The sequence below is a fragment of the Sturnus vulgaris genome, chromosome 18 (assembly GCF_052056855.1).
Source record: "Sturnus vulgaris isolate bStuVul1 chromosome 18, bStuVul1.hap1, whole genome shotgun sequence".
NCBI lineage: Eukaryota > Metazoa > Chordata > Aves > Passeriformes > Sturnidae > Sturnus > Sturnus vulgaris.
In genome coordinates this window covers 8,446,740-8,474,732 of record NC_142260.1, presented here as the reverse complement: position 1 = coordinate 8,474,732, position 27,993 = coordinate 8,446,740, and the positions used below count along the sequence as shown (strand labels likewise).

At 37.8% G+C, this 27,993-nt stretch overlaps 1 protein-coding gene across 1 annotated transcript; it reads right to left on the bottom strand.

Moving 5' to 3' along the window:
- Nucleotides 1-9: 9 nt before the first annotated feature.
- SLC17A6 (solute carrier family 17 member 6) lies at nt 10-27,949 on the bottom strand. The gene is made up of 12 exons (XM_088175383.1): nt 27,306-27,949; nt 24,022-24,274; nt 23,012-23,130; nt 11,739-11,853; nt 9,588-9,675; nt 9,399-9,485; nt 8,358-8,500; nt 6,209-6,358; nt 4,836-4,968; nt 4,024-4,134; nt 2,468-2,595; nt 10-2,128 (listed from the first exon to the last, which is right to left on the bottom strand). Exons 1-12 carry the CDS (start codon nt 27,389-27,391, stop codon nt 1,796-1,798), a joined length of 1,746 nt encoding a protein of 581 aa, XP_088031509.1. The 5' UTR covers nt 27,392-27,949; the 3' UTR covers nt 10-1,795.
- Between the last annotated feature and the right edge of the window lie 44 nt (nt 27,950-27,993).

The window sequence follows — 27,993 nt, the reverse complement described above, 5'->3', positions numbered from 1 at the left end:
TAGTGGTCCTTTTTATATAAAAGGATAAATAGAGCGTTTTATTAACACTTTTTGCAGCAACAAAAGTGACACAGTCCACATCTTTTTCATTAAACACAGCAAAAGCTATGGTCACGTTTTACATCACTTTGAGGCACAAAGCAAAATACTTTTTTCTTAAGGTCAAGGTATGGTTTGCATTAAAAAAAAGGAGAAAAAAAACAATCCTCAAGTTGTATATTGCGGTAGCAGGGTTTCCAATCACTAGCACAATACAATGAACAGACCAAGAATCCAGAATGGATTATTACATACAATAATAATCATTTGATTGAATTAAGAAATGGATCATTGTCATTTTAGAGTATTAAGAAGTGGTCTGGTGTTGCTAACTTCAGTTGGTTCAGTTTGGTTCAATCCCAACAACCCCAAGTATATACAACAAGCTAAATAAAGGTTAATATATCATCTAGAAGATTATGCACTTCATTATGCATTGCACTTATTGCTTGGTACACTAATGTTGCAGTCACTGTTGAGTTATGCTAAAAAGACAAGCGTGATGCTTGTTGGCTTCTTTCAACCCAACACTAGTTATTTACCACTTTGGTTTATTGTGAGTTTTTATGTTACTCATATTCAGTGTCCATTATTATTAGGTTTGAGCGAAAGACAAATACATCTTTTATTTCAGGGATTTCTAAAATAACAACATTTTTCTATAATTACAGTATCTTCAATAAACATATCTATGTATACAACTGTGGCACAATGTGTAAAAATATGAAAGCTATTAAGGGAAGAATAAGGATTAAATTATTCTCTGTTTCTTCTATTTGTTTCAAAATATTCTGCAAAACAAATGCATCATTTTTCATAGGGCTAGTTGCTCATAGTAAAATTCTCTTTGGAATTTTGTAAAAGACTATACTTTTTTCTATGTTACATTGGGGATTTTTTTCTCTTTCTAAAGACACCTGTACAAATTCAGAATATACTGCAAAGAATAGAATAATAAAGCTTGTTTTTTGATAAAGGGATTTGCCAGGCTGCCTGAAAAATCAGACTTAATATTTTATATTGTTTTATATTAGTTGATAAATGCAGGGAAGAACATGACAATGTCTATAATTTCATGAGATTCTGTAAAGAACAGAAATAAGAATTTGTGCCCAAACATTCAGTATAAAACTCCTAAATAATTCCTTTATTTATCACAGAGTAGCCTGCAGCATGTAATCACGATAAACATACAATATGCCCTATTTGTTCTTTAGGCTTGATACAATTACCATTAAGGGAATTGGATCAATCCTTGTAAATGCCCAGGACTCAACCTTTCTTCTTTCAGAAAGTTCTTGTCCTAGACTAAACACACAACTACTACATTGCACTGAGTAAATGTGTGTCTTTAACACAATCTCTTTCAATACAGTGTAACAAATATATAAGTGCATTTTTAATGATCAAGTAATTTTGGCTTTCTAAAAAGAGCATTAGATGTGCCAACTTGGTTGCTTAGTTGTGCTTTAATCTTTAATTATGAGTTTTAGCTCTTGTATACTCTAAAGTATCTACTTGCCTCTATAATTTTGACCAGTAAACCCTTAAAACTCTAATGTTTATAGAACAAATATAACCTAATGAAAGTGATAACATCACAACTCATACAGATTGCACTTTGATGTATTTTTTTACAGTAAGACCTTCCTGTCTGATATGTGTTTACATGTTTATACCACATTTTATTTCTGTGCAAACAATCACAATGAATTTAATCACAAACACTACAAAATATACCAAATATTTAGGTTTGTTATGAATAATCTCTTTCCTTGTAGTTGTATGAGTCTTGTACTTCCTCTTGTACAAATTCCTCTTTTTTCTCCCAGCCATTAGGCCAGCCACCATTCACCTGGGTTGTAGCACCGTAAGACTTGGTGGTACCATAATTTACATAATTCTGAGTAATGTCCCCTGTCTCTTCAGCTAGTTCATCTTCATGAATAAAGCCACATTTCTCTTCACTTGTCTGTTCAGGGTCTGCCCAGGGTTGTTTCTCTCCTGAAGCAAATATGCCATAGAAGATCACACCTCCGTAATGAACTAAAGCAGCAATGAGGAAGACATACTGCCATTCTTCACGTGTCTGTAAAGGAGAAATTTGCCAAATCAAAGTTGCACACAGATTTACTTAACTCTTCTGAGCTGGAGGATTTAAATTAGGGATTGAGGTTGTGATAGCAGAGCTAAAACATTTAAGAGTCCATTTTAGAAATATTTATATCCATCTTTCTTTGAAAAATTTATCAGCCCACAAAAGCATCAACCTAATGGGCATATACTGAAGCATGCCTCAAATTTGCATCCCTGGATGGAAGTCCCAGGCTCCAATATGGATATCCTGGCAAGCTGCATTACAGAAAGGTCTTTCTCTTGAAACCAGTTGTATCAAACTGGAAGATTTGAAAAGTGGATTTCCATTTACCTTGTTCTTTGTCATTGCTCCAACAATTATAGGGCAAACCATTCCAGACAAGGTCCCGACTCCATTAGAAATCCCCATTAAAATGCTAGCATACCTTGGGGCAATGTCTAAATGGTTGACATTGAATCCTGCAATAGAAAGGTCAGTGAGTGTTCACACCAAGAGCAGAGCAGTGCTTCAGATGAGAAAAGTGACATGACATTGTTACTATCACTTATTTGGGCTGCTTAATTGCATTTCTTTATTCCAATGAGACTTTTAATGCTTACATGTTCCTAGACAGACTTTGAGTTTTCATTTTCTTTTAAGAAAACATTTTAAAGGAATACCAGGTTAATTTTCTCCCAAAACTGTGGTTTAAGAAAACCCCAAAACCTCCCAGTAGTGTCTGTGTGGACTAGAGAATCCAGAAGATATTCAGGCAGGGAAAAAAATTGTATTTCATAGTCCCTTACATGACCATTTCATGCTGTAAATAACATGTCTTTTCTTCTTCCAGTTTGTAACATGTTCCTTTCCTACTGCCCATATTTTTCTTTTTTGTCACATAGACCAGCAGAAGGGAGTTCTTTTCTATTCATCAGTGGTAAATCAGAGAAAAAGGCACTATCTATAACATAATTACTAATTAATTTTGAAAGATATTTGCATGCTCTCTTGCATTTTCTGTTGAAAATGTATGCATTAACTATTTAAATAATCTAAAGAGACAGAACAAATTGTTCCCAAAATAAGTACTTAAATAAGTGAAAACAGAAACCAAACCTTTGGATACAGATAGTAGAAGGGGAAAGGCAGGTAGTGTGATATGGTCAATACACTTCCCAAATTGTACAAAACAAGAATGATACCTTGCAGAATGTGTGATATTAAGGACAGGTTTGATTGGAGGAGATTTTAGATGTTTGGCACAAAATGAAAGAGAGCCTGTTTGAGACATAAGGAACCAGCATGGGAGAGGATACGAAAATCACAGTGGGAAAACAAGGGGGGCAGGTGATTTGTGCTTGGGGAGGGGAAAGGCAAAGGCAAGGGGTTGATGAATCAGCAAGAAAGGGGAATAGCTGAACTTTAATTCAGAAAATAAATTCTAGTAATTAGGCCACAAAATAAAATAATATAATAGTAACAGGCCCCAAATTAATAAAATAATACAATATTAACAAAGCAATAACCAATAGACAGTGGAAAAAAATAAAATACTTCTATTTAAAATAAGATGTGTAAATTTAGGTATCATTGTGCAATACCAGTCCATTTGTCTTCTGTGTTTGATTTCAAGAAAAAATCTGTAGTGTTTTAACACTACATTAACATTTGAATGAGAGTCTAATTTGTGCAATGAATATGGAAAAGATTGAGTTATTTGAAAAGAAATATTTTAATATAAAAGCTGTAATAACAAATGTACATTCTTTTGTAATGATCATAAATAATGTCCCTTGGGAATTCCAAAGTGAGTGGGCTTTTTAATTACTATCCATGAATAAAAGCAAAGCTAGATGTTCTGTTTCTTAAAATAAAATAGCTTAGTGTTAATAATAATATAATCTTACCAGATATGGCAAATCCACTAAAACCTACAGCAAGCACTAAGAATGAAATAGCCACTCCTTTGCTGTGTGAATATCCCACCACGAGAAGAAGAGTTGCCTCCATACCAAAACCTGGTGAAATAATAAATAAAATCAGGCATTGAATTAAATTCCCTCTCAAATACTGCAGGGCTTAGGGTGCCGTGATATTTCATAGGAACAAAAATAAAACTTTACCTCAGAATGGAATATAATCGGGTATTTCTTTCATCTCTAAAGAACACATGTTCTTCCTCTCTCAAATAATACTTATTTTACTCTTTGTATACTAATTTATTGTTACTTTCTGTAGTTTTAAGGTGAAAATAAATACTTTTGTTGTGGTTAGGTCATTCCAGCCAACTCTCATGGGAAGATACATTTAACCTGCTTGTGCATTTTCCAGCCCTGTCCACAGCTAATGTGGCTTTAACATGTCAGAAGTCAAGGATGGAATCCCAGAGAGTTGTCTGGGCTCTCTTAGAGCACAAAGTGTTTAAATGAGGAGCTAAGACTGAGTAAGTAGCTAAGAGTAGACAAATCACCCTCCAAAAGCTCATCTATTTCTTTAACACTCTAAATGGTTTTCCAAATACCAAATAACTATATGGAAATGGTGAATGGGAGCACCTGTGTTTTCTTTTATTTAGTAACATCAGCATTGCATAAAAAATGCAGGAAGGATTGCCTCCCAAGAACACACAACTGTGCAGCTTGTTTCTTTATTCTACACAGAACACAATATGAACATCAAATCCCTCCAAGAAACTTTTAAATAAAACAGAAAGACTTACCTCCACAGTTCATTATCTTTCTCACATTAGTCGTTGATACAATCTGTCTGCTTCTTAAAAAGTCAGCAATTTGTCCCCCAATAGGAACAATAATTGTCATCACTAAATGCGGCACAGCAGATAAGATACCCACCTAAAATTAAAATTAGAATTAGCAAAGTATAAACCATAAGAAAACATTAATTCTTCATTTCTTAAATATTCAGCAGCTAATTAATTACGTCTTTTCAATGTCACACTCTGTGTTAAAACTAGAAGTCTTGGGTTATGAAATGAACAAAACTAGTAAAGTTTTTATTTTATTTCATTTTATTTTATGTTATTAAGTACAGTGAGAATTTTTAAGAAACTCTGATGCCATGACACTTTCTAGATTGTTTTCATATATATATATAGTTGTAGATTGTTTTACAGTTTATATAGATCGTTTTCATAGTTTATATTTAAACTAAAGCTTTTTCCCCATCACTCATAGTCCCTCATCAGAATTTTCAGAAAATTCATGATCAAGTGTGTAAAACTGAATTGTTACATTTCTTCTGGTGTTTAATGTAGCTTTGCAGTAAGCCTCACATGCCTAGACAGATTCCCTATGGATCATCATCACATGCACAATTGTTATTTATCTTTGATTTCTGACCAAGCTGAAAAGAGCATGTGGGCAAAAGCTATGTCTGGAAAACTTTGTATGTAGTGAAAGACAAAATACTAAATATTGGTGATATTCAAAGTGCTATACATAAAAATAAGACACAGTACTTTTGTGATGACTGTTCAATAGATTGCATGTGTGTATTCATATTTACCTTACAGGTCTGATCCAAGATTCATATGAATCACATGGAACCTTAAATCACCCCTGTATCTCACATCTTACCACCATTTAAATTTCCTTTCTAAATGAGAAAAGGGGTGCAGTTCTCACCACATTAAAGGGATACAGAAAGGTGATAAATTACACTATCCTTCCTGGAACACAATGGCCCTGCTATTTAAAAGGCACCTGGAAAAATCCCTTTGTCAATGCTTTCTATACAGCTCTGGTGGGATTCTGCAACCCCTGGGGATCAGGGTCTGCTGACACCTTTCTAATACCAAGCATGATCTGGTTTTGAGCATTTAATTTGCCATGTAGCCCCAAGTAAATCATCACTAAATCTCATCTTTCCTCCCCTTTCTCTATCTTATCCTTTGTCATAGTCTTGACTTCACTTATTCGTGCTGGTCAAGGAAACAAAAACTGGGATGAGTAAGATTTAAGATGCAAATCCATGATAAAGATTCTTACCACTTTTCTTTCCTATTCTTCATAAATACTACAAATGTAGATGTGTATTTACTGAAGATGAAAGCTTTACATACTTTTTACATACCTTGCTTATTTCAAATCCAAACACTTCCTCAAAGTAAGCAGGCTGACTAATTAGCAGCAAGTAAAAAGTCCAGCTTCTACAGAAGTTTGCAACTATTATTGCATAGACTGGCATAGATGTAAAAAATTTTCTCCATGGTGTTTTATATTTCTGAAACATAGAAAGGGGATCCAGTTACCACGTTGATCATTATCAGCTATCCATCTTCCCTTCCCTTAACCTTTTTTAGCTGTGGTCCAACAAGCACATATATGTACAGCATATAAAATTACTACAAAATGCACAAGTGGAGAAACTCAGTGATCCTTAATTGTATCACAACACTCATATACAAGTGCTTTTATCTCAGTTCATATAAATATGAACATACATGGACATAAGACCAAAATAATAATGTCTTTAAATGACATTTTAAATAATAATATCTCTGAATAATAATGTCTTTAAAAGACAATGTTGCTGTATGTAAGGCAACAGTCAGATTTGACACTGTAACTACATGTTTTCATTCAGATTTACTGCAAACATGTATTTTAGCATTTAAATCTTAATTGCAGTATTCTACTTCTTTTTTTTTTTAATCAAGCCTCAGCTGAAACTGCTTGGTCAATATATTTTTTGTTTGTTTTAGTGTATTTTTAAAATACATTGCATAAAGAAAAAAGAAAGACAGATGGACAATCCTGCTGAGTCCCAGCACCTGTCCACAAACCCATCTGTGTTGATCCAAACACAGGATCCATACCCAGATAAGTGCTTGAAAATCACTTCAGCAGGAATTCAGGCTGAATTCAGTCTATTTTTTATTTGAATACTGGCTTTTCTTCAAAGAAAAACAGCCCATAGATAGATATGTGCAACTCCCTGTATACCTATTAAATTACACCTAAGTGAGAGGTAAGGATTAATTAAGTGACTTAATTAATGAGAAGCCAGCCAGAAAATCTGACTTGATGGTATGGGAAGAATTTCAGCTTAAATATTTTAGAAGCAACTGAACTATTGATATAGGATAATCATTAAAAAAATGTTTAATTAAAAAGCCAGAATAAAAATTAGACAGAAATTGTACAGTCTAAATTAGAATTGTATGGACATCCTTCAAAGGAACTAATTTCAGATTTTCAAAACCATGAACTCTACTGAATGCTGTTGAATAATCAATTGACAGGCCCTCAATAACACCTAAAAATGTCAGCTATCAAAAAACAACTCTTTAATATTTTCAGTTCCTTACTTATTACGAAACAAAGATTTTACTAAGATGAAAATTGTTAATTCCTGAGTTCAATCAAGAATAAGTGTTCTGACCAAATAGAAAACATAATGAGGGTCTACTGGGAATGGATGGTGTAAAAATTTAAGCAGATGAAGTGAGGCTTAAACATTTTTTTTTAATTTTCCTGAGTGAGCAAGCCTTACAATAGTTTCTTTAAAGCTTTTCAGCAGTTACAGAAATAAGATGACTATTAGCATGAATGGCGTGTCAAGTGGCTGGAAAATTCAGAGTTCATACATGGTTTTTAGCAGATCTTGAGAACAAAACCAATACAGAGCTAAGATTATGAGAGGCTTAATGTCTCAACCAAAATTTCTGCAATAATGGGAAACGTTCTTATGGATGTCAAAGCATGATCTATTGCAACTTGCAGTCTTTCTGGCAGCCAAAACATAAAATAATAAGGATTGGCATTTTCTGATGTTCTGGGGAAGTCAAGAGACGCTGGGTAGTGCTTTTCCTGCAGTTTGCTTTTAGGAAGAGGAAAACCGTCCAGAAATTGCTAAGTAGGAAGGAAACTGACTTTTTCAAGATATAAGAAAAGTGGAAATAAAGTTGAAGTTTCAAACGTAGCTGTGACTCTTTTTTATAATTTGGAGAAGTAAAAGAAGCATGAATTCCATGAGTCATCTGCTAGGAGAACTAGAACCTGTGTTCTCTTGGTGCAAAATCAGTATCCACCCAGAAACCCACCAGCAGATTTAAGATCTTCCCATCCCCCAGGAACACATTTGTTCAAATTGTTCAAAATACACTTTTTGATCTTAAAGGAGAGTGTTTGATTTTTTTGTTGTTGTCTTTGTTTGGGTGCTGGCACATTTATTTTTCTGACTATGTCATTGGAAACCAGTGTGTGAGTAATATTCTTACTTCCATTGCACCTAGGAGGTTGGCACTCTCTCCAATGCTTTCTTCTATGTATCTCCTTTCTTCATCTGTGATTGTAGGATGCTTTGCAGGACTCTCATATGAAACCAAAAGCCAAAACATGTACCAGACTATACCAAAGCTCCCTTTGGAATGGAAAGAAAGACTTTAAAAAGAAATGCACAGTAAAGCAGCAAAAAAGGAAGAAAATTCTGTGAAGAATTACAACAAATTTATATGGCAATTGCTGTCAGTGCTTCTTTCCTGATTTCTCTCAGTAGATATAACTCTCCAACAGAGAGTTTGATCCTGTGAATAATACTTGTGCAAAATACATACAGAACTACAGCACAGCAAAGTAGTCTTTGCTTCATTTACAGAATTATTTTACTGGAAGTGAATATTCACTGATTTTAATATCAATTTGTACAATTCAATGCAATGAAACAGCTTCCATTTCATTTCACTAAACTGTAAATGAAGGCCCATTCAGCTTTAAGATGATGCTTTTTAATTACTGCACTAAATTTTTTACCTGCAAAATAGAAGACTGGCAATTTTTTCAACATAGCAATGCAGTTCCTGAGCAGTTTATTAAATTTCTATAATGCTTCCACTTCATTCACATAAATGCAGAATGAATTCCCTTGGGGCATTCTTTACTGTCAGGGTAGGTTAACACAACTGGTGTGAATAAAGTTATGTAGGTCTTTAGATTAAAATAAGAACAACTTATTGAGGGCAGTGTGAGAGATGTCAATGTGAGCAGAGATAACACAGATCTGCACAGAAGTTTGCACTGCTTGTGCTAAAAGTGACAAAGGCTTCAACACGAGCTAGCTTTTCTTATTTTATCATGTTGCTTTCTTATACTTTTCTCTCTAAATTCTGTTCTTTCATTGTCCTTTTCTCTAGATTGTATTTTTAGCTTAGAAGCCCCACTTCTCTGTGGGGTTTTTGTCCTCTTAACAGTGGCTTTCTCATTTTTGCAAAGGGTGAGGTGAGTTCCTACAGTACTGGAGTGAAAGGAGCAGAAATGCATACCATACACATAGAACACAGAAGACCACCCAGTGTATTGCACTAGAATCCCAGCTAAAGGCATTGCAATGACAGCTCCTGCATAGGAACCTACAAAACAAAACACGTGGATGAAAAGGAAGGAAAAAAAATCAGTTTCAAAACACTCGTACATTACAAATGGAAGGAAGACAAAAATACAAAGTTACTTACCACAGAAGGAAGTGGTTGCTAATCTACTTCTCTCTAATGGGGGGGCCCACTTGCTCCAAATTCCGTGGCAGGCAGGGTAGGTGACCCCCTGGGGAATGGGTGTGCCACAGGTTAGCTGATGCTGGTCAGTCACTCCGTTAATCAGTCTTTGCACGAGTTTTTATTTTTAATTGCTATAAACAAGAGGCTGAGAATGCTTTGCACTTTTGTAGCAAAATCTGAGCACAGCCACAGAAAAATGCCAATATCTATTTGTGTATCACTCCAAATCATTAAAGAGAGGTATGAAAACATAAAACAAACATAACATTTCCTTTTGCTCCCCCTCCTCCTTCCAGGAAAGAATTGCAAATAATTAAAGAGAAAGCATATTAGTGCACAAGAACCAGTCAAAGGAAGAATGAAAATAAAGACCCTCTGAAGTCTTTCTAATGCAGGACCAATTTATCCAACCTTCATTCTTAAAATCTAACATTCAAAGTATAATTTAGGAAATACACATTAAAGTGCCACTGCTCTAAAACTAGAGAATAAGATCTATAACCGTTCAGAAATATACTTTTAAGAGAAGTTTTTCACTCTGTCTTTAATGAACCTTCTTGAGAATGTAAAGCAAGTAGTTGAATGCTATTATTTGACTTGATTTTAAACCAGCTACCATTCAGGTCTCTCTTCAAAGCCTTTAACTTAGGAATAGGAAAACTAAACCTGCAGTGTTGAAATTTTAAAAATGTTGTATGAAATGTACAGTAATTGTACACAAATTTCTGATTAAGAATTATGGTATATGCATATATCCATATATATATTATATAGGTTATATAGATTCACTTTTCTCCTAATCTGATACTTTGTTTCCTCTGCAAAAAGCAGAAAAATTAATAACTTTTTGCAATTACTGAGGGTTTCATAAATATTGAGAGGAGGAGCCTCAATATGCAGAAAATTGTAAAATCACTTCTTCTGTTTTGAAAGAAGATCCTATAACCAGTTTTCTGCTCATTTCAGTATTTTAACAGTTTTTTAAAAATATTTAAACATATAATCATAAGATTGTCATTATTTATCATAAACTTTCTTCACAAAGTCTTATTTGGAATGTTTTGCATTCACAATTCCTTTGAACAGTATTGGAGGCTTGTGAGTCTACAATAACTATTTAATTGTGTAATTAATTACCCACTTGCTTATCTTCCTCTCATCTTTGCAGTAAAAAACGCCTTTTTGTGCATACAGATCACTTGCCAGGAATGGACCCAGATTTATACACTTACACTTTAAGAAATTGGTTGAGAATCACCTAAATTTCAGTCACTTTCTGCACTGCTTTTTGGAATCTTTTAATACAATGAACTGCACTAGTTAAAAGTAGTTTAAGTTTTGTGGCCCTGAGGAGCAAAGAACCAGCCATCAGTGAAAAGGGAAAGGAAAGGAAAAAGGAAAGGAAAAAGGAAAGGGAAAGGAAAGGAAAGGGAAAGGAAAGGAAAGGAAAGGAAAGGAAAGGAAAGGAAAGGAAAGGAAAGGAAAGGAAAGGAAAGGAAAGGAAAGGAAAGGAAAGGAAAGGAAAGGAAAGGAAAGGAAAGGAAAGGAAAGGAAAGGAAAGGAAAGGAAAGGAAAGGAAAGGAAAGGAAAGGAAAGGAAAGGAAAGGAAAGGAAAGGAAAGGAAAGGAAAGGAAAGGAAAGGAAAGGAAAGGAAAGGAAAGGAAAGGAAAGGAAAGGAAAGGAAAGGAAAGGAAAGGAAAGGAAAGGAAAGGAAAGGCTCAGTTAGTTTTTTCCTCTTTCAAATTATGGTAGATCTCTTATTCATTCCAACAAAAACATGGCATGGTCAGGACTTAGGTTTTTATTATATGCTTATTGTGTGATGCTGACCAGCAAGTAACTGTTGAGAATTACACCAGTATAAGCCTTATGCAGTACAGGAGTTTAGTGAAATGTCAGTGCTAAATGCATATCCCACAGGCTTCTCAGCCAAAGAATATTTTACTGTGAAATTCTATAGCTGAAGGAATATCAAATAGCTATAATTCATACATTTAAATCCTTTACACTCAAAATCAGGAATAAATTTACAACAACTTCTATCTTCCTTCCAAAGCTACAATTGCTAGTTAAAGGCTAACAAACATTTATTTTATAATTTTTCCATACCTCTACAAGGCCCTGCAAGATCCTGACAAAGATGACACACCCGTAGTGCACCCTGGCTGCAGATGGTATTAGCATGTTGAGGGAAGATGTCAGCAGTATAGCAGCACCAAATACTCTGCAAAGGTGGAAAAAAAAAAAAGGGAAAGTAAACGACTTCAGTGTTGTTCCAATTGATTTGTTCTACTTACACTCATTTATCAATATAGATGTTCCCTACATGGGTTCTTTATATGGGGAAGGTACTGCCTGGACTGGATGAGTGTCTGCTTCCATCTGGTGTAATAATGCCTGGGAAGACTCAGGCCAAGCATGGGTCCATTTATCGATTTAGCATAATTTCCTAAGGAAATATATCTGATGTAATCACAGGTTTAGATATTACTTTCACTATAAACACCCACTTTACTTTAATTTTCACACTAATTTCAACCAAATCTGATTGAGTTCTCCACCCTCTGGAAACAAAATTAGGAATTGTCTCTAAATGGTTTCCTAAAAGAAATGGTCAGTAAAAGCATTTCTCATGTGCTTTAACTGTAAGAAAGTGACACCATGCATTTACTCCTTATAAAGCAGAGGAAAATCCACTTTCATACAGGCCAAAAGCATCAAGAAGAATTTTTGAGCTGAGATTTTCTTAGACACAAGTTAATCAATCTGGAAACATATCCATAGAAAAGAGGTCATTCTTACTGTTGTTTCTTCAGAGGCTACTCACTGAAAATTGCTCATTTTGATTCCACAGCATCCTAACTTCAAATAAAGCACATTACAAAGTCTAAATAGACTGTGTGAAGTGGTGATTCATTTTCAATTCCACTGATTTGACTGAATTTTTATTTGATTCAATTAATATCCACCTCTTGTAAGAGGAAACCATTTCTCCAGTATTATTGTGTCTTCTTTAGTATAAAGCTATATAATGCAATTATAAATCTGATGACATATCATGGTATCTGGTGTGGAACTGATTTGACAGAAACCTTTGAATTTGTTTGTGTTCTTCAGAAACTGGTGCAGTTCCATAAGTCAGTGAGAAATAAACCTTAAGGCTAGAGAGGCAGGATACTTGGGCTAAAGAAGCATAAAAATTCTCCTCAAAGACACAATATTCCACATTCTGTATTTAGAATCAGTCTGAAACAAATCTTCAAATAGCAAACTGAGTGTGAGCCACTTTCATTTGACACAAAATAAAGGGCATGGTAAGGAAGCTTTGCTGAACAGCTCTTAATCTTTTCTCCTCGTTGTGCTCCCTTTGATCTCCATCTCAAGTCAGAGAACATTTAGCTGTCTGTACAGAATATTTCTGCCTTTGCTTGTCAGCACGTTCAACACATTTGCTGGGACTGCCTGGGCACATGATTGTGTTGCACCATGAGAACTATTTTGACCTAAATTGTCTTCTACTCTTGATTTCTTTGTGTGTAAGTTTCCAAAACTGCATGCACTTCATTTCCTTACAATTTAATTCCTCCTTATGTTCACATAAACTCCAATGGTGACTTGTCCTGTTAAAATCACGTGAAGATAGAATATTTTAAAATGTCATCTCTTTATAAGGATGAGATTTACGAAATTGTTGCAGTAGGTAATTGTTTCTTCAAGGAAATTGACTCTAGTTTTTTAATCCTGTACCTGAAATCAGCTTTTATTTGCACTCAACTGAAAGCTGTGTTTCCCAGAATTGCCTTTGTTCTCATGTTTACTAAAAAGAAGCTGTTTCCCTGAGTCTGTTCCTTTCAGAAGACAAAGGAAAATGGAACTGAAGGAATGATCAGAGACATGCTTCTTCCAGATTAAAATCTTGTCTATATTTAGACACACAAATACTGGAAAATATTCTGTTACATCAGGGTGCAGATGATGAAATAATTCCACAGCATAAGTTGTGAGTAAATTCTCTCTCTGATCTATGCTTTATAAGAATGATTTCCCAAAAATCTAAGGATTTGAAAGTAGAATAAGCCAGTATTACATTATGATTTTTGCAAGAAATAACTTTTTAATTTTTTTGTGTGAATCCCTATTAAAAGTGATATCATGCATGGCTATTTTAGTGACTCCATTTCCTCTATAACTCTTAATCAAGAGCAAATAAATATTTCTATATTTGCTTTGCATCTCTCAGTGCACAATGATAAATATCATAAGTATTTCTCCTTTGTGCTCTTTAATCTTCATACATTTATTTCCATAAATACCAAATTCTACCTAACAAAATATTCTGATATAGTGCTGGCTTTTGTAAAAACTTACTGGTTTATTGCTTTAAATATCTCACTTAGCAATATTTATTATTATTATTATTTAGATCAAGTAAAAATTATTTTGCCCTACAGTCAATCAAAACATATTTGAATGCAGCTCACATTTGAATATATTTAATTGGGAAATGGAACACCCTGATTCCTCCTAGGGCATTTCTAAACTGTTTTGCTGACTCACACAGCAAACCCTCAAATTGCATAATCCTTTTTTTTCTGCTTACATTTTTTTCTGTCTATTAAACTAGTGATTTATGATCCTTTAGGTTTAATTTTTCCATCTTGCTCAATTTTTCTACAGCTTTAACTGCAGCAATGTGTTAGAAAGCTTGGATTTCTTACATTTTCATGGCAAATTGAATGTGTGTGTGGTTCCACTGTCGTATGCATTGATGGTTAATGTTCATTCTCAGACAGAGTTCCCTGCAAAACAGTTTCCAGCTTCTTTGGGAGTGCTCCTTCCTCTCCACACCCCACTGCATTTTTATACAAGTGTGTGTTTGCCCTCTTGATATTCTGGTATCACACTGCATGGAGAGGTGTGGCCTTTATTGGGCACAGATTTAAAGCTGCTCCTCCTCTCTTCAGCTGTTTCCACAGCTGGGCTCTGGGGTGAGCCAAGCCTTGCTGCAGGGTGTCCCTTGGGCTGAGCTCAGCCCAGGAAATCCCTGTGGCTGCACTTCCATTCAGAGGTATCCCTGAAAATCCATTTGATTCTGGGCACACTACAAACCCCACAGAACATTTTAATACCGTGGCAAAAATTAAGAGCTTTAGCAGATTGAGAATAAACTCTGGGAAAACTGCAGAGAAATATCACAGAGCTAAACAGGTGAGACCAATGACACTGCCAGAATTCTTGGCCCTTGCATTAGGATGGAATTAAAATGTCATGATATGTCTACAGCAGCCCCTAGCCTTGCAAAAAAAATTCCTTTCTGACTCAAAATCAGCAACTCTGCAACTGTATCTGAAAGGAAATAACCATATACAGAAGAAGACAATAAATGCAGTAATAGTCAAGGAGAGGGGAAAAAGCCCAATAAATTCTGGTCCTCATCAGTGGACCAGAAGCAGTCCTGAAACAAAAAATTATGCTTTACTTATCTATTTCTATTTCTAGACTGAGTAGGCTCAGTCCCAAAAATCAGAATCTAACATTGATCTTCAGTGTTTTGCTGGCATTGGCTTCAAAGGTCGTGAACTGTGACTTAATCCTCCTGTAATATAAGTAGTAATAATAGCAAAATCCTATTTGAATGCAAAGCATTTGGGATGGGAGAAGAGAAAGAGAATTATTTTGACAGCTCACGAGAAGTGCTTAGAATGGAATGAGGTTGCAGGTAGAATTAATCTATTTGGGTTTCAAGACAATTTACTCATTTTTCTCTTTCGGACAAAAGAAAAGGAATTGTATTTGTTTTCATCTCTGGATTTCTAACGTCTGCATCTGTGCAGCAGCACTGCTGTCATCTGCCTTTGTCAGGCAATTCACATGACATGAGCATTCTGCAGTGTGTTACAGATATTGTTACTCAGCTGGAAGCAGTGTCAGCTCAAAAAGTGAGCTGAGCACAGTGCACTTCAAATGCTGAGTGCCAGATGGATGACATATCACATTACATATGGGGTATCTGAAAGTAAGGGGTCCTGGTTAGAGGCACCCTTTTACCTCAGTGACTGGGAATGAAAATTGCTGCAAAGAATTCATAAATGTGTATGTGGTGGAATCAATTCCTCATCTGAGTCCCCTGTATTTTTATTTATGTCAATTTTTAATATATTTGACAAATTCCACTATTATCAATGTCTCTATTCTCTGAATAAGTCACCTCGAGAAAATGAAACTTATAGATACCAAATATATCCTTTCTAAAGCATATGAAGTATCTTGGCTAAATTTGTCCTTTAAAAAAATTGAAAAGTAGCTCTTTATGTTTAAAACTGATTTTTAATATATATTTTTAACAAGAAAATGCTGTAGTTTTAAGATGTGTAAATATATGCTGTGTCAGTGAATTATTAATTTAATTTCATTAAAATTCAAAATAATTAAAGAACAGTAAGTCTTGGTCACTTACAACTACAGAACATCATTGTGTGTATTTTAACAAGCACGGGTGTGAAATGCCATGCAGAGATTAATGTGTGCCAGCAGCCCAAAGTCCTTTAGCTCTCTGCCTTCTTCAAACCCATTGATGCCACTGACTCATACCAAAACCCCAAACAGTTTCCAGGCTGCACCTTCCATTGCTTGTTCACAGACCTGTTTTTTGGTATGTCAATGTGTATTTTATAAAAACTTGGGTGCTGTTGGATGACAGCACCATTGGAATTGATGCTGAATGTAAAAGAATCCTGGGTCATTAAATTCAAATTGTTGTTCTTACCAGCAAGTGCATTACATTATCCTTTCATAAGCAGATCAGGTTCCATCTGGGTAGTTATAAACATTTGCCCTACTTAGTAGTGGTTTTTCCTTTCTAACTTTTTACTTTATGTATCCAGTATATGTCTTCTACCTATGTTGTTTTATTTTAATGGTTTTAATCTCTTTCCTTTCCACAACTGCAATCCTATATTCTTTCTTTTTGCATCACTAAGCAAATCAAATCCTCTACACCTTGTCTGCTTTTTTTTTTTCATTCACTTGCTCACTCTACCAATAGTCTCTCTTTCCTGTTTGAATTCAGCTGGGGATTCTCTCAACCTGTGGTTTCATTTTACAACTCATTATATCTATATATGTCTAGATAAAGCTCTGACTCATTCCTTCTAGCTCATTAGCTTTGGGACAGTTTGCTCTTTAAATGTGTAATCTGCTAGATAATGTTTCAAACCAGGACTATCTCATTCAAATCACCTTTCCCACATGCAGGGCTCAGGCTGTGGTTCAACTGTCTCTGCTGATTTAGAGATACATAACACACTTATCAAAAGAATCATCTGTGGGATTAATTTTAAAATTTTTGTGGAGTTGTTTGGGACGATAACTACCAGCTGTTGGACTCAAAAGCTGGACATCTGTGCTGCTTTTTGGAATGTTTTCTGATACATGGGCCACATGTTAGAGCTGATTGTGTCAGGACTGCTCAGGGCAAAGGCAGATTCCTTCAGAGAAAGGTGGCAGTGATATCAGTGCTTTTATGCAACCACCCTAGATAACATTTTGTTGCATCAAATTGTTTCGGGGCGAAGTAACAAAGCAGGTAGAGGTGATTAAGGATTCCTATTGCATAGAGTGCCTGCAATTAATGGTCAGAAGCATCCCTGGGTTTTGTTTCAGAAACTATTTTATTTATTAGATACCACTGCTAATGCAATAGGGATTCGTGTAAACTCAGGATTAGAAGAGAACTTTGAGCAGAGTTATTTGGCAGCATTATATCTGGATGATATAATCCAAACAAATCAGAAGTTTCTTTATCAGCTTGTTCTGAAAGGGGTGTAATGACATAGGAATTCGAATTGGGTAATCTTTAAGGTCTCTTCCAACCCAAACCATTCTAGGATTCTCTGAAAGTATCTGGTGTAATTTTACATAAACTGTGTAGTGAATTTTGTAATTATTTCAAAGAATTTTCATCAGTGAAGGATGGAATGCAAAAATATACTCAAATTTCAAACATAACCCTACTCTTGTAGTTATATCTCAACAAGGAGGGCTAAATTCTGAAAATTTTATATTTAGTCCTGAAAACATTAGTCAAAGATAAATCTGGTTCTCTGCATTTTCTGTCTCGAGGGTTACTTCCCTTCTGTATTCAATTACACATTTCTCAATGTTACACAGCTCAGTGTATTTCTCAGTGTTATACAGCTGCTTCTCTGTACCAGAGAAAAAAACAGTTTAGCCTGTAACACTCTTGCCTGAGGTGCCTTGAAAGCTAAAATTTAAACACCATTAATGATGGTTTACCTGCTTCCTATGTACATAAGTATTAACTGTGCTTTTACTAACTCTGCAAAGATTACTTTTGCTTGATAATAGTGATTTTTTTTCATTTTTTCAGCTGTTCTTCATATTCACCTCCTTGACTGAAAACTGTGAGTAGCCACTCATTTGGAAGACTTACTCTATATGTATTGATTTTTTTTTAATTATATATCTATCATTTCACTTGTTCATCTCCTCTGTAACCTAAATACTCCTGATAATATTTGTCATAATCTGGTTGTCTTTTTCAGTCTGTAATCACACTGATAACCCTTTTTGGGATAACTTTTGCTTATGTTTACATATTTCAAATCAGCTAAGTAGAACTGAAGCCATTATGGGGAGACACTGTTTAGTTTTCTGTGGCATATATAGTCATTCTGACTTTTGTCTAGTACAGGCTAGTTTCTCCATGACTCTGTTGACCTCTCTACTGTAAACATATCCCTGTGAAATGCTCACCCTGACAATTTATGTTTTCCTAAATGATAGACAGAATGTAGTGGGGTTTTTTTTATGAATTGAGCCCTTAATTTGCATAAAACAGCACAGGGCTAACAAAACTGGGATTATGCCATGAATATTGGAGTGGCACATGAACTCAGCTGGCCAAAAAAACAGAGAGAATAATCTACCTTTGCCATTAGAGAAGAATATTTATTCCCAAGCACCAGTCCCAGGTTGAACATGCCTCATAGGAGAATCACTTAAAACCAAACCTCCTTAAAAAGAGTCAGTGGCCAGAAGCCATAGTAAAACAGCTTTAGCTGACTTTCTTAAATCGAGATAAAGCAGGTTACTTTCATTCATATGTGTTTATGGGAGGAGGGGGATGTGCTCTGTGCTCTTCATACTAAATCCTATTATAAGCCCTTCATGAAGCATTAATATGTAAAAGTCGACCTCCCGCCATCTAATCTGGTATAATAAGGGCTCGGATACATTATTAATTTTTGTCACACATCTGAGGCCCCCTTTTATCAAGCAAAACCCCCATCTAAATCCCTTGTTGCATCATTAAATTGTGAAAACAGCTTCATCATTCATGACAGAAAAATGGAAGGACCCTGAACCATATGGCAGAGGGAGCAGCAGTACCAGCCACCAGTTTCCCCAGTCCCCTCCTTGCAAAGACTGGCACTTTAAAGAATCTGCAATGCAGCAGGGTGACAAAATCACCTTGGGGCTTTTTGTGCAATATTGACTCCTTTGCCTGGAAACACACGAGCCCCACACCAGTGCCAGGGATCAGAGACCAGTTCAGTCTGCAGGAGTCTGGACTGAATTTGAAGGCTGGGGTTGGCAAGTGCAGCTCTGGGGGGGTTTCCCTCACAATGCAAGGTCAGTTTAAGGCCTCAGAAGTTCAGAAGTTGGCACTTGTTTAATCATCCACTAATCCCCTACTCATGCTGTGAATCAATCATTGTTTGCAAATCAGAAAACACACAATATGCCTACCTGCTGAAAGAATGGAACAATTTCTCTTTTTAAAATAAAGAAATGTAAAAACGTGAATTTCTGGGACATTTTTCTATTTGTATTTCTAAACCAATTCTTTACCTCAAATCTTGATGCTTGTTGTCATTAAGGCTGTGTTGGAGAGATCCTGGTTTCACTGACATGCTAATGACAGTTTCAGTGAAAATCTGTGGGACTCTGAGACAACCTGCACTGACAGTTGTCTGAAATATCATTCATTTTATTCATACAAATAATCCTATCAGATTACTTGCTGGGAAGAAGGATTTAGCCTTTAATTACAAGAATGGCACTTGAGAAGCAAAGATTAATTTGAAGTGAAATGATAATTTGTATAATTTCTTTCAGATTAGAGTGACAATGATTAAGAGTTCATCATAGATGAGAGATAATTGCATTGTAAAGAAATGTAGTATAGTCATGTAGTTACATTTTTAATGTGAATAGTGCCAGGATTTGAGCTTTGACAGATAATAAGAAATATATGTCATCAGCATAGGTGATTTAAATTTTTAGAAAATTGGCATTCTATTCTGCCCTTTGTGTCTCTTTGTGTTAGAAGGTTCTAATGTTTGAGTGTACACAAAGGAGCTAAAATGGTCACTCAGCTTTGTTTTGTAAAAAGTAGTCTGTGATTATTGCAGATTCACTTTTGAAAAAAATGCTTGGCACATACAGCCAAAACTGGAATTTCTATTTTAAATATATATCTGCATCGGGAATTTATTATCTGTGGTGTAATCTAACAATACCCTATTAATTTCAAAGAATCTTTCCTGATTTACAGTAAATTTTTAAACAGTTCACTTAGGAAATCAGTGAGGAAATACTGCCACAACATTTTAGTACTGCTTTTGGTAGGGCAAGGGGTTTGTTATAGATTTCCAACATAAAGTATATTTAAAAGGTGGATCAGAAGTTTAAAATAGAATGATATTAAAATTATTTTGAGATGAGATGAGATGATAAAACCGAGTACAGTTTCACACCTTTCCATATGTGTGTGACAGCACAGCAGGTAATTTATTCACAGACAGCTGAAGTAGCATGAATGTGAGATAGGGAATATTAATGTGAATTAAATTATTATATTTCTAGATTAAAAACAAAGCATGTGCTTACTTATAGGACCACATAGCCTGAAATTCACTATGGCACCAGCCCTTAACACTTGATTATCCCTAATATTTTGCTTAATTATTCCTCTACTGCAAACATTTCACAATAGCTAAAACATAACTTCCATTATAGGAATTTAAAACCCAATGAGAAAAACTATCACATAATTTCTCTGGTTCGATCAGTGGTGGGTAATCATTATTGTTACTATTTGAGCTTTTTAAAATTTGTATGGCTGTCAATTGCTGATTCTTGTAATCTCTTTCCAGAGGACTAAAGCATACACTTATACCAAGCAATTTTTCCAGTGGAATTACATGCATACTTACAATCAGATTATCTCCTAGTAATCTTTTTATATACATGTATCCTGAATACATAGTTCTTGCTATTTCTTTCAGTAGGCATCACTTTAGACTGTCATTTTTGAAGCAGTTAAAGATCTCTAAAGCAATCTCTAATTTTTCAACACCCATACTAATATGAATGCTCCAAATTACCCACAAAAATCCAAGGTCAACGTCATTGACTTAAATACACTCACTGCACTAAAGAAAGAAAAGCAAACGTTCTAGGATTACACTGATTACTTTAGTAGAGCATCAGGCTGAAAGACTGTGATGTGTTTCTAGTCCCACGTGGCTTAGGATCCCACTCAGTGAGACTGCTTTTCAGACTGGTCCCTCCCTCTCTGATGTTACTTTGCACTCAAGTATCATACATTGAACAGAATTCAGTCAAATAAAAGTTGAATATATCATCTGATCGACTGGATCTTTTTGTACCCACAAGTTTATCACCATTTATATATATATTCCCCAAATGACTGATGAAATGTGAAGACCACAGCAAGTCTCAGCAGTATCATAATGGTGTATGAATCTTTGAAAGGGTAATAAACTCTAGCCAGATAACCATCAGTCTCCCAAGGTGATAAATATCACTAGTCCATTTACAGTTGTGAAGAACACAAAAAGAAAAGAAAAGGTTTCATCACACCACTTGGGGCAGATACCCCAAGTAACCTGGGCTCCCTACAGAATATATAGGCAGAGGGATGCCTGGGAATGATACAACACACCTGAGGCATGAAGTGCTTCCACAGGAATAATACCTAACTAGATAAAATACACCTAGTTTAACTGGAGTAGTCCTCAGTTATTGTCATAAATGTAAATGTTTGTGAAGAAGAGAAAAATCTGATTGGAACCTGTCAACTTGTGTGCTTCTACTACTGACTTTTCCTGGCTATGTCCCCACCATTGTCTTGCAAATCTCTGTAGTTGCCTCACTTTACATCTGAATTCAAATGACTTTTCTGATGTTGTTTGGGTGAATGAAGACAGCTTTTGATTCTCTGGGTCAGATTCTGCAGCCTTTAATCTTGACAAGTTACAGACTGTGTAAAGATGCAAAAATTATTAAAGGAGGAAGAAAAGGTAAATAGTCCTTTGCTGTTAATTAATTAATGGCATTAATTAATTAATGACTATTAATGGCTATTTGAAAATTCCTTTTACATTTCTGAATATTAGTGTTTTCTCAGTTACAGAGCATCTCTCCATTTGTAAGTACTAGTTTCTACTGTAGATCTCTCGAAAAGCTTTTTATCTTGAGGAGACCATTTTTTGCTTTAGCCACACTCTCTCCTTGCTCTCAGTCTCAAGCACACACATAAGCCATGTCAGGCTAAGCCTCTCTGCCCATCCAGGCCTACCCTTAATGTTGCCCACTCCTGAGAAGAGTTAAAGGTATATGGGGCTGAGTTTAGTGTCCATTTGCACTTGGTGTGGTACTGGTTTGAAGAGTGGCACTAGGACCTTTGCTGCTTCTGCAAACGATGAGCCTGTGGCATTAAGCATGGATGTGAAAGCCTCATGTGTCTCGAATACTCAGTGGATCTAATTAACAGGTAGAATCGCACCCAGGGTGCTTGAAAAATTGCCAGACACCATAGAAACGAGACCTTAAGTCCCCAGACCATCTGCACTTCCTTTTCATTGTGGAAGTCTCATTTAAACATGTTTTTCGACCATTCTAAATTCATTTATGCTTTAATGAGAAAATCCTGCCGACGGTTTCCCTTTTCATTAAAACAAAAATCACAAAATTCTTTAATTTGATCACTGGGGGAAAAAAAATATCTCAAGCTTTGATGAAATAATGAATCTTTGAATTTGCCTCTGAATACGTTTTGTTTGAGTATCGTTGCCACAACCTCCTTAAGTGACCGTCTAAAGGAAAAGGAAACCAACATGAGACATCCCCCGCAAAACCAGGGTGTTGCTGGAAGGAGGGTGAGCAATGCACCAGCACGGTGGAGTTCCCGGATCGCAGGCAGGCGGTCCTTCCCTTCCTAAGGCGCTGCCTTTGAGCGCGGCTTAAGCTGCGGGGGTGCAGCGGAGCCCCGCCTGTCCGGAGCTCAGCCCCGCTCCCCCCGCGGGTCCTGGCGCTTTTTAGGCGCTGTTTACCTGTTTGCTGCCAGCCGAGATGAGATGTACCCTCCGGGGATCTGGGTGATTATGTATCCCCAGAAAAAAGAGCCGTGGATCATGCCAACTGTTTCAGGATCCCAATTAAACTTCGCTTTCTTCCAGTGCGAGGGACCGGGACAGAAAAAGAGAAAGACGAGAGGAAGGCTGTGATTGTGCCATTTCAGAGCCTTAGCTTCACCCGCAGTGCAACCGAAGGGGTTCGGCTGCCGGCTCCGGGCTCTGCCCCAGCCCCCACGGCAAGAGCTCCATCAGCAAAACCAACCCAGTAACAGCAACAGAACCGGCACCGCCCGTACCTCCCGGGACAGAGAGGGGCAGGAGACCGTGTGCCCGGAGCATCTCGACCGAGGCACGGCTGGCGGGGCCGGGCAGGGCAGAGCTGGGACCCCCGGCTCACAGACACAGCCCTGCCCGCACTTACCTCTTACCTGCGCGGGCAGCAAGCCCTAAGGGGTTTGTCTGCGGATTTGGGTGTTTAAGACTCATCTGCATTTGTCACATCTTTCCCACCACGCTTTAACTCTCTTTAAAATGGCTCTTATCATTTAACGCCTTTTGTCAGCGCAAATTCACCGTGGTGTTTTCAAACATTCCTGCAAAACCTCCCCGCCTCCTTTACGGCGAGCTGCACCCGCTGACAGTCCTTCTCCCATCCCTTACGTTTATTTTAGGAGATATCTGTGCTTTTCAAGTGGAAAAGACAGGGCGGGGGGCGAATTATCCGCACAATAATACCGCGAATTAGGGCTAGGAACTGAAATGGAAAGGTAGAAGTAATCGGTAGAAATTGTTTCTGGGTCAAGAACGGGATTTCCGTCCTTCGAAAGGCAGGGGGAGGGGGGTCCCCGCCTCGGGACTGGGGAGTACCGGGACTCAGGTGAGGGGAAATGCCGCGAAACCATCCAGAGCCCGTCCCACCTGTGCTGAGGTGTTTGACTGAGAGTTGTACTGGGAGGATGTGGGATTTACGAGGGAAAGGTTCCCACCTCTTTAATAATTTTTCCTCCTCGGTGTATGGTGCTGTTATTGACCATATCCACGATGGCCACTCCCAAGTTACATCGGATCCCGAAGGAAATGCAGAATCCCAGTCCGCTCATGATGGCAATGATGTACCTCCGGGGCAGCCCGAAGCAGGTACAGTCGCACAACGGCGCTTTCTTTTCGGGCACTTCCATGGGCTTTCCATCTTCGGTCAGCTCGATGGTGTCCCCGGGCTTCTGCCTCTTCTCTAGGACTCTGCCCAACACAAGAAGGGAAAGTCAAGGCCTGGCCGCCTGCAGACACAACAATTTCGGTGAGCTGGAGGCTTAAATTCACCGTTCCGCTCGCTCCTTTGGCTTGGAGATTGATTTGAGGATTTATTCTTGCTTCCCATTCACCTTCAGCTGTTCTTTAGCAATGACCTGTGGGAGTCACGATTAGTCATCCCCAACTCCCCCCGCCACCCCTCCGCAGCAGCCCAGGGAGGAGCTCTAGCTGAGAATTGCTCATCTATCATTAAAGACTTCTGCTTAAATATGTAGGACGCATCAAGAAGACATCATCTGTAACCACTGCAGAGGCGCCATGTTGGGCAGCCCCAAAGGTGCAGGAATAGAATCGGTTCTGGAGGTTTTATCACCTCCCTGCTGCATTAGAAACACCGAGGGGATGATCTCGGTGTGCACCTCGCTTTCGTTCTGGGAACAAAAGAAATGTTAAGAGAAAAAGACGGGAGGGAGGAGCGAGGAGGAGGAGGAGGAGGAGAGGGCGATATTGCTATTTATTTTAGATTTGCAAAATGGCTGTCACATGCAGTTGAAAGAAAACATGACCGAGAACTGGCATCTCCGGAGAAGGCTTTCCCAAAATCTCAGTGCTCAGCTACACGTTGTGAGCGTGTGATCATTTAGTGGTTAAAGCTGCTCTGAGGAGGTTAAACCTGCTCTCTCCTTGCCCTCACTCCCTCAGTTTTACTTGAAAATCGCGTCCCCTAGAAAACAATCTGAAGGAATCTAAAGGGAAATGGTTGTTTGAAGCTATTTCCAATCAGCTGAAAAATACCACGAAAGGTTATTTAGAACATTTAGATGTTTGTGTGTGTGTGTGTGTGGAAAATCTTTTAAAATGCTGTGTCGGCAGCAAGAAAAATCAGGTTTATAGAGCAAACGTCCCATACTGAATCCCTAAATCTTCTTCCGAAGTCACTGAGATATTTAAAAACCAGAAAAGATAACCAAATATCTCGTCTTGAGAAGCAAGTACGTGACCATTTGCCGACACTCTGGACTCTACAACCACTGCCCTCACCTCTGCTGTAGAAGTGTTTTCTCACTCGGAGGAGCATCTCTTTCAGTTTAACTCATGCGGCTGATAGGGCGGTAACAATTAGCAGAATAAGGCTTAAAAGGTTATCCGTGTTCGGGAGAAAATACAGGGATTTTCTCCGAAAGCTACTCAGCTGAAATACTCCTGATTTTTCTTATCTGGGTGTATTATTTCCATGCTTAAAGATCGCGGCATTAAGAAATGTCTTAAAGTTGTGAATAAAATAAACCACCGTGGGGTTTTGTTCAAAATTCGTTCGTGTGGATAAAGGGTTGGAGTGTTTTTTCCTTGAATGGGCGTCTTGTCTTAGGGAATAGAATGGAAATCAATGTGTAAGAGGCAAGAAAGAAAATTGTTTAGATTCTAAGAAGAGTAAACAAAGTACTTAATTGCCGTGAGCTGAAAAAGATTAGCAAATCACGCGTTTGTTAGTCGAGGTGTGAATTCAAACGGAGTTTTGCTGGAAAATACAAGCACCGTTTCTCCATTATTCACTGTGTGATTACAAATAGTAGAGATAATAGTTTTATTTAAATGTTGTAGCTTTTAAGAACAAAAATTAAAGTTTATTTCCTTAATCATATTTTAAGCAATTTTTCTGGATTATCCTTTCTTCTTATTATTAATTTTCAGCAATTGAAAATTACTTAAATATAACGATAAACTGTAGGAAATCGAATGCATTGATGATGACTTTAATTTTACTTTTGGTTTTTCTTAATGGTACACTTCCTATGAAAATGGAAGCCTTAATTTTGTCTGTATCACTTCACTGATATGTCCCCTTCCCTTAAAATGGCAGCAGAAGTTGTGACTCATGCTGTGAAACAGCCTGGTGTCTGTGCCCAGCACTGCCGCATAGGTATGGAAAAAAGATTTTTACGTGACCTACCCATGGCAGACAAATCCGCAGTTACTTTATAGCTGCAATTCGGGGGGGAAAAAACAACAACAACAAAAAAACCCCAACAAAACAAAAAAAAAAAAAAACCAAACCAAAGCCACACCACCACCACCACACGAACAAAAAACAAAACAAACAAAAAAACCCACAAAAAACCCAACAACAACAACAAAAACAATCAAAAACCAAACCAAACTAACAACACACCCCAAGACAAACCAAATATTTTAGGGTAATTTCTAGCAGACAGTACAATCGAAAATTTATCGGAATTCCACAGACTATTCTCAAAGGCTGTGGAGGTCACTAAAGTCACCAGATTGGATGGAGAACGATGTGTGAACTTTAGAGCATGCACTTCGTAGGTATGCAAGAATCTGGGCTTATTTATCTCTGTGCTTGACCGTGATAGAAATGTTCTTTACACACAGAAATATACAGGAGTGATGCTTTTGAGTTTAGCAATTGCAGCCGTATATAATTTATAGAACAAGCAGATGCTTCTAAAGGCAGATGGATAAATAATTAAACACATTCCTCTATATGTTTCAGCTTCGGGAGAAAAAAATCGTTCGGATATCAATTATTTATGCATCTCCATGTTTACCTTCATCTGACGACGAACTACACAAAGGACAAGACTAATCAAAACCAGAATTTTTTTAAAAAATATATTTGTTAAGGGCAGGGGGCAAGAGCCTGTGAGTGCATTGCAAAATTAAGATGGAACAAAAATATAGGTTGCTGCTCTCTCCTGATTATGATTTCAAGATGGGATCCTGTTTTTGTCGAAGAAAGGTGGGGTAATCTTTTACTACATCTTTTCTGACACCATCTACGAGTCAGATAGAGAAGTTACGAGGGTGCCATATTGAGCAGCTTCAGCACTAGTTTCCAGGATCTAGATTATATCCAGCAGAATCGCAACAGCTCCCGACCCTGCCACCGCTAACCTCCCCAAAGCATTCGACCTCCTGCAGCAACGGGCGCTTAAGAAAAGCTTCCAATTTTCTTTTTTTCTGGAGAGTGGAATCCTACAAGAGATATCTGTCTTACCTGTAGAGTTGGCCAAGAGATTTTCCAGCAAAATTCTTCAATCCCTCCTTGCCGGGAGTCAAAATCCTTTGTTTTACCGACTCCATTCCTGCGGGGATGCTCACCGGATAATGCTCTGCTCTGGATACGGCACTGCTACGAGCAACGATGGTTCATATTGGTTTAATCTCTTAACTTTTCGTCCTCATTCAGTGGCTATCGGTTCACCTACGGGTAAAGGGAGAATGAGAGGAAGAGTGCGCGTGTGTGTGTGTGTGTGTGTGTGAGCGAGGTGGAGACGGCGTGCGGAGTCGGGGGGGGCGAGGGCGAGCGAGCGCGCCTGTGTGCGGCGGCGAGAGGGGCAGGCAGCCCTCGGGGTTCCCGGCAGCACGGAGTTGCCAGGCACGGTCAGGAACTCTCCTCGGCCTCGCAGGGCTCAGCAGCGGCGGGCGGAGGCAGAGCCATGCCCGGCAGGGCGGGGACCGAGGTCTCGGTGCGGGGAGCGTGTGGAGGCAGCGCCGGCTCTGCGTGTCCCCGGCGCAGCGCTGGCGGGGGCGGGGTGCGCTCGCCGCCCTGGGCACACGCTTGCCAAGTCCCCGGAGCCGCCGGCCGAAAAGGCACGGGCGGAGCGGAGCCGCTGCCCCCGCCCGCCTTCCCGCAGCGCTGCCCGGGCCGCGGCTCCGCTCCGCTACGGACGATCAGCACCGCG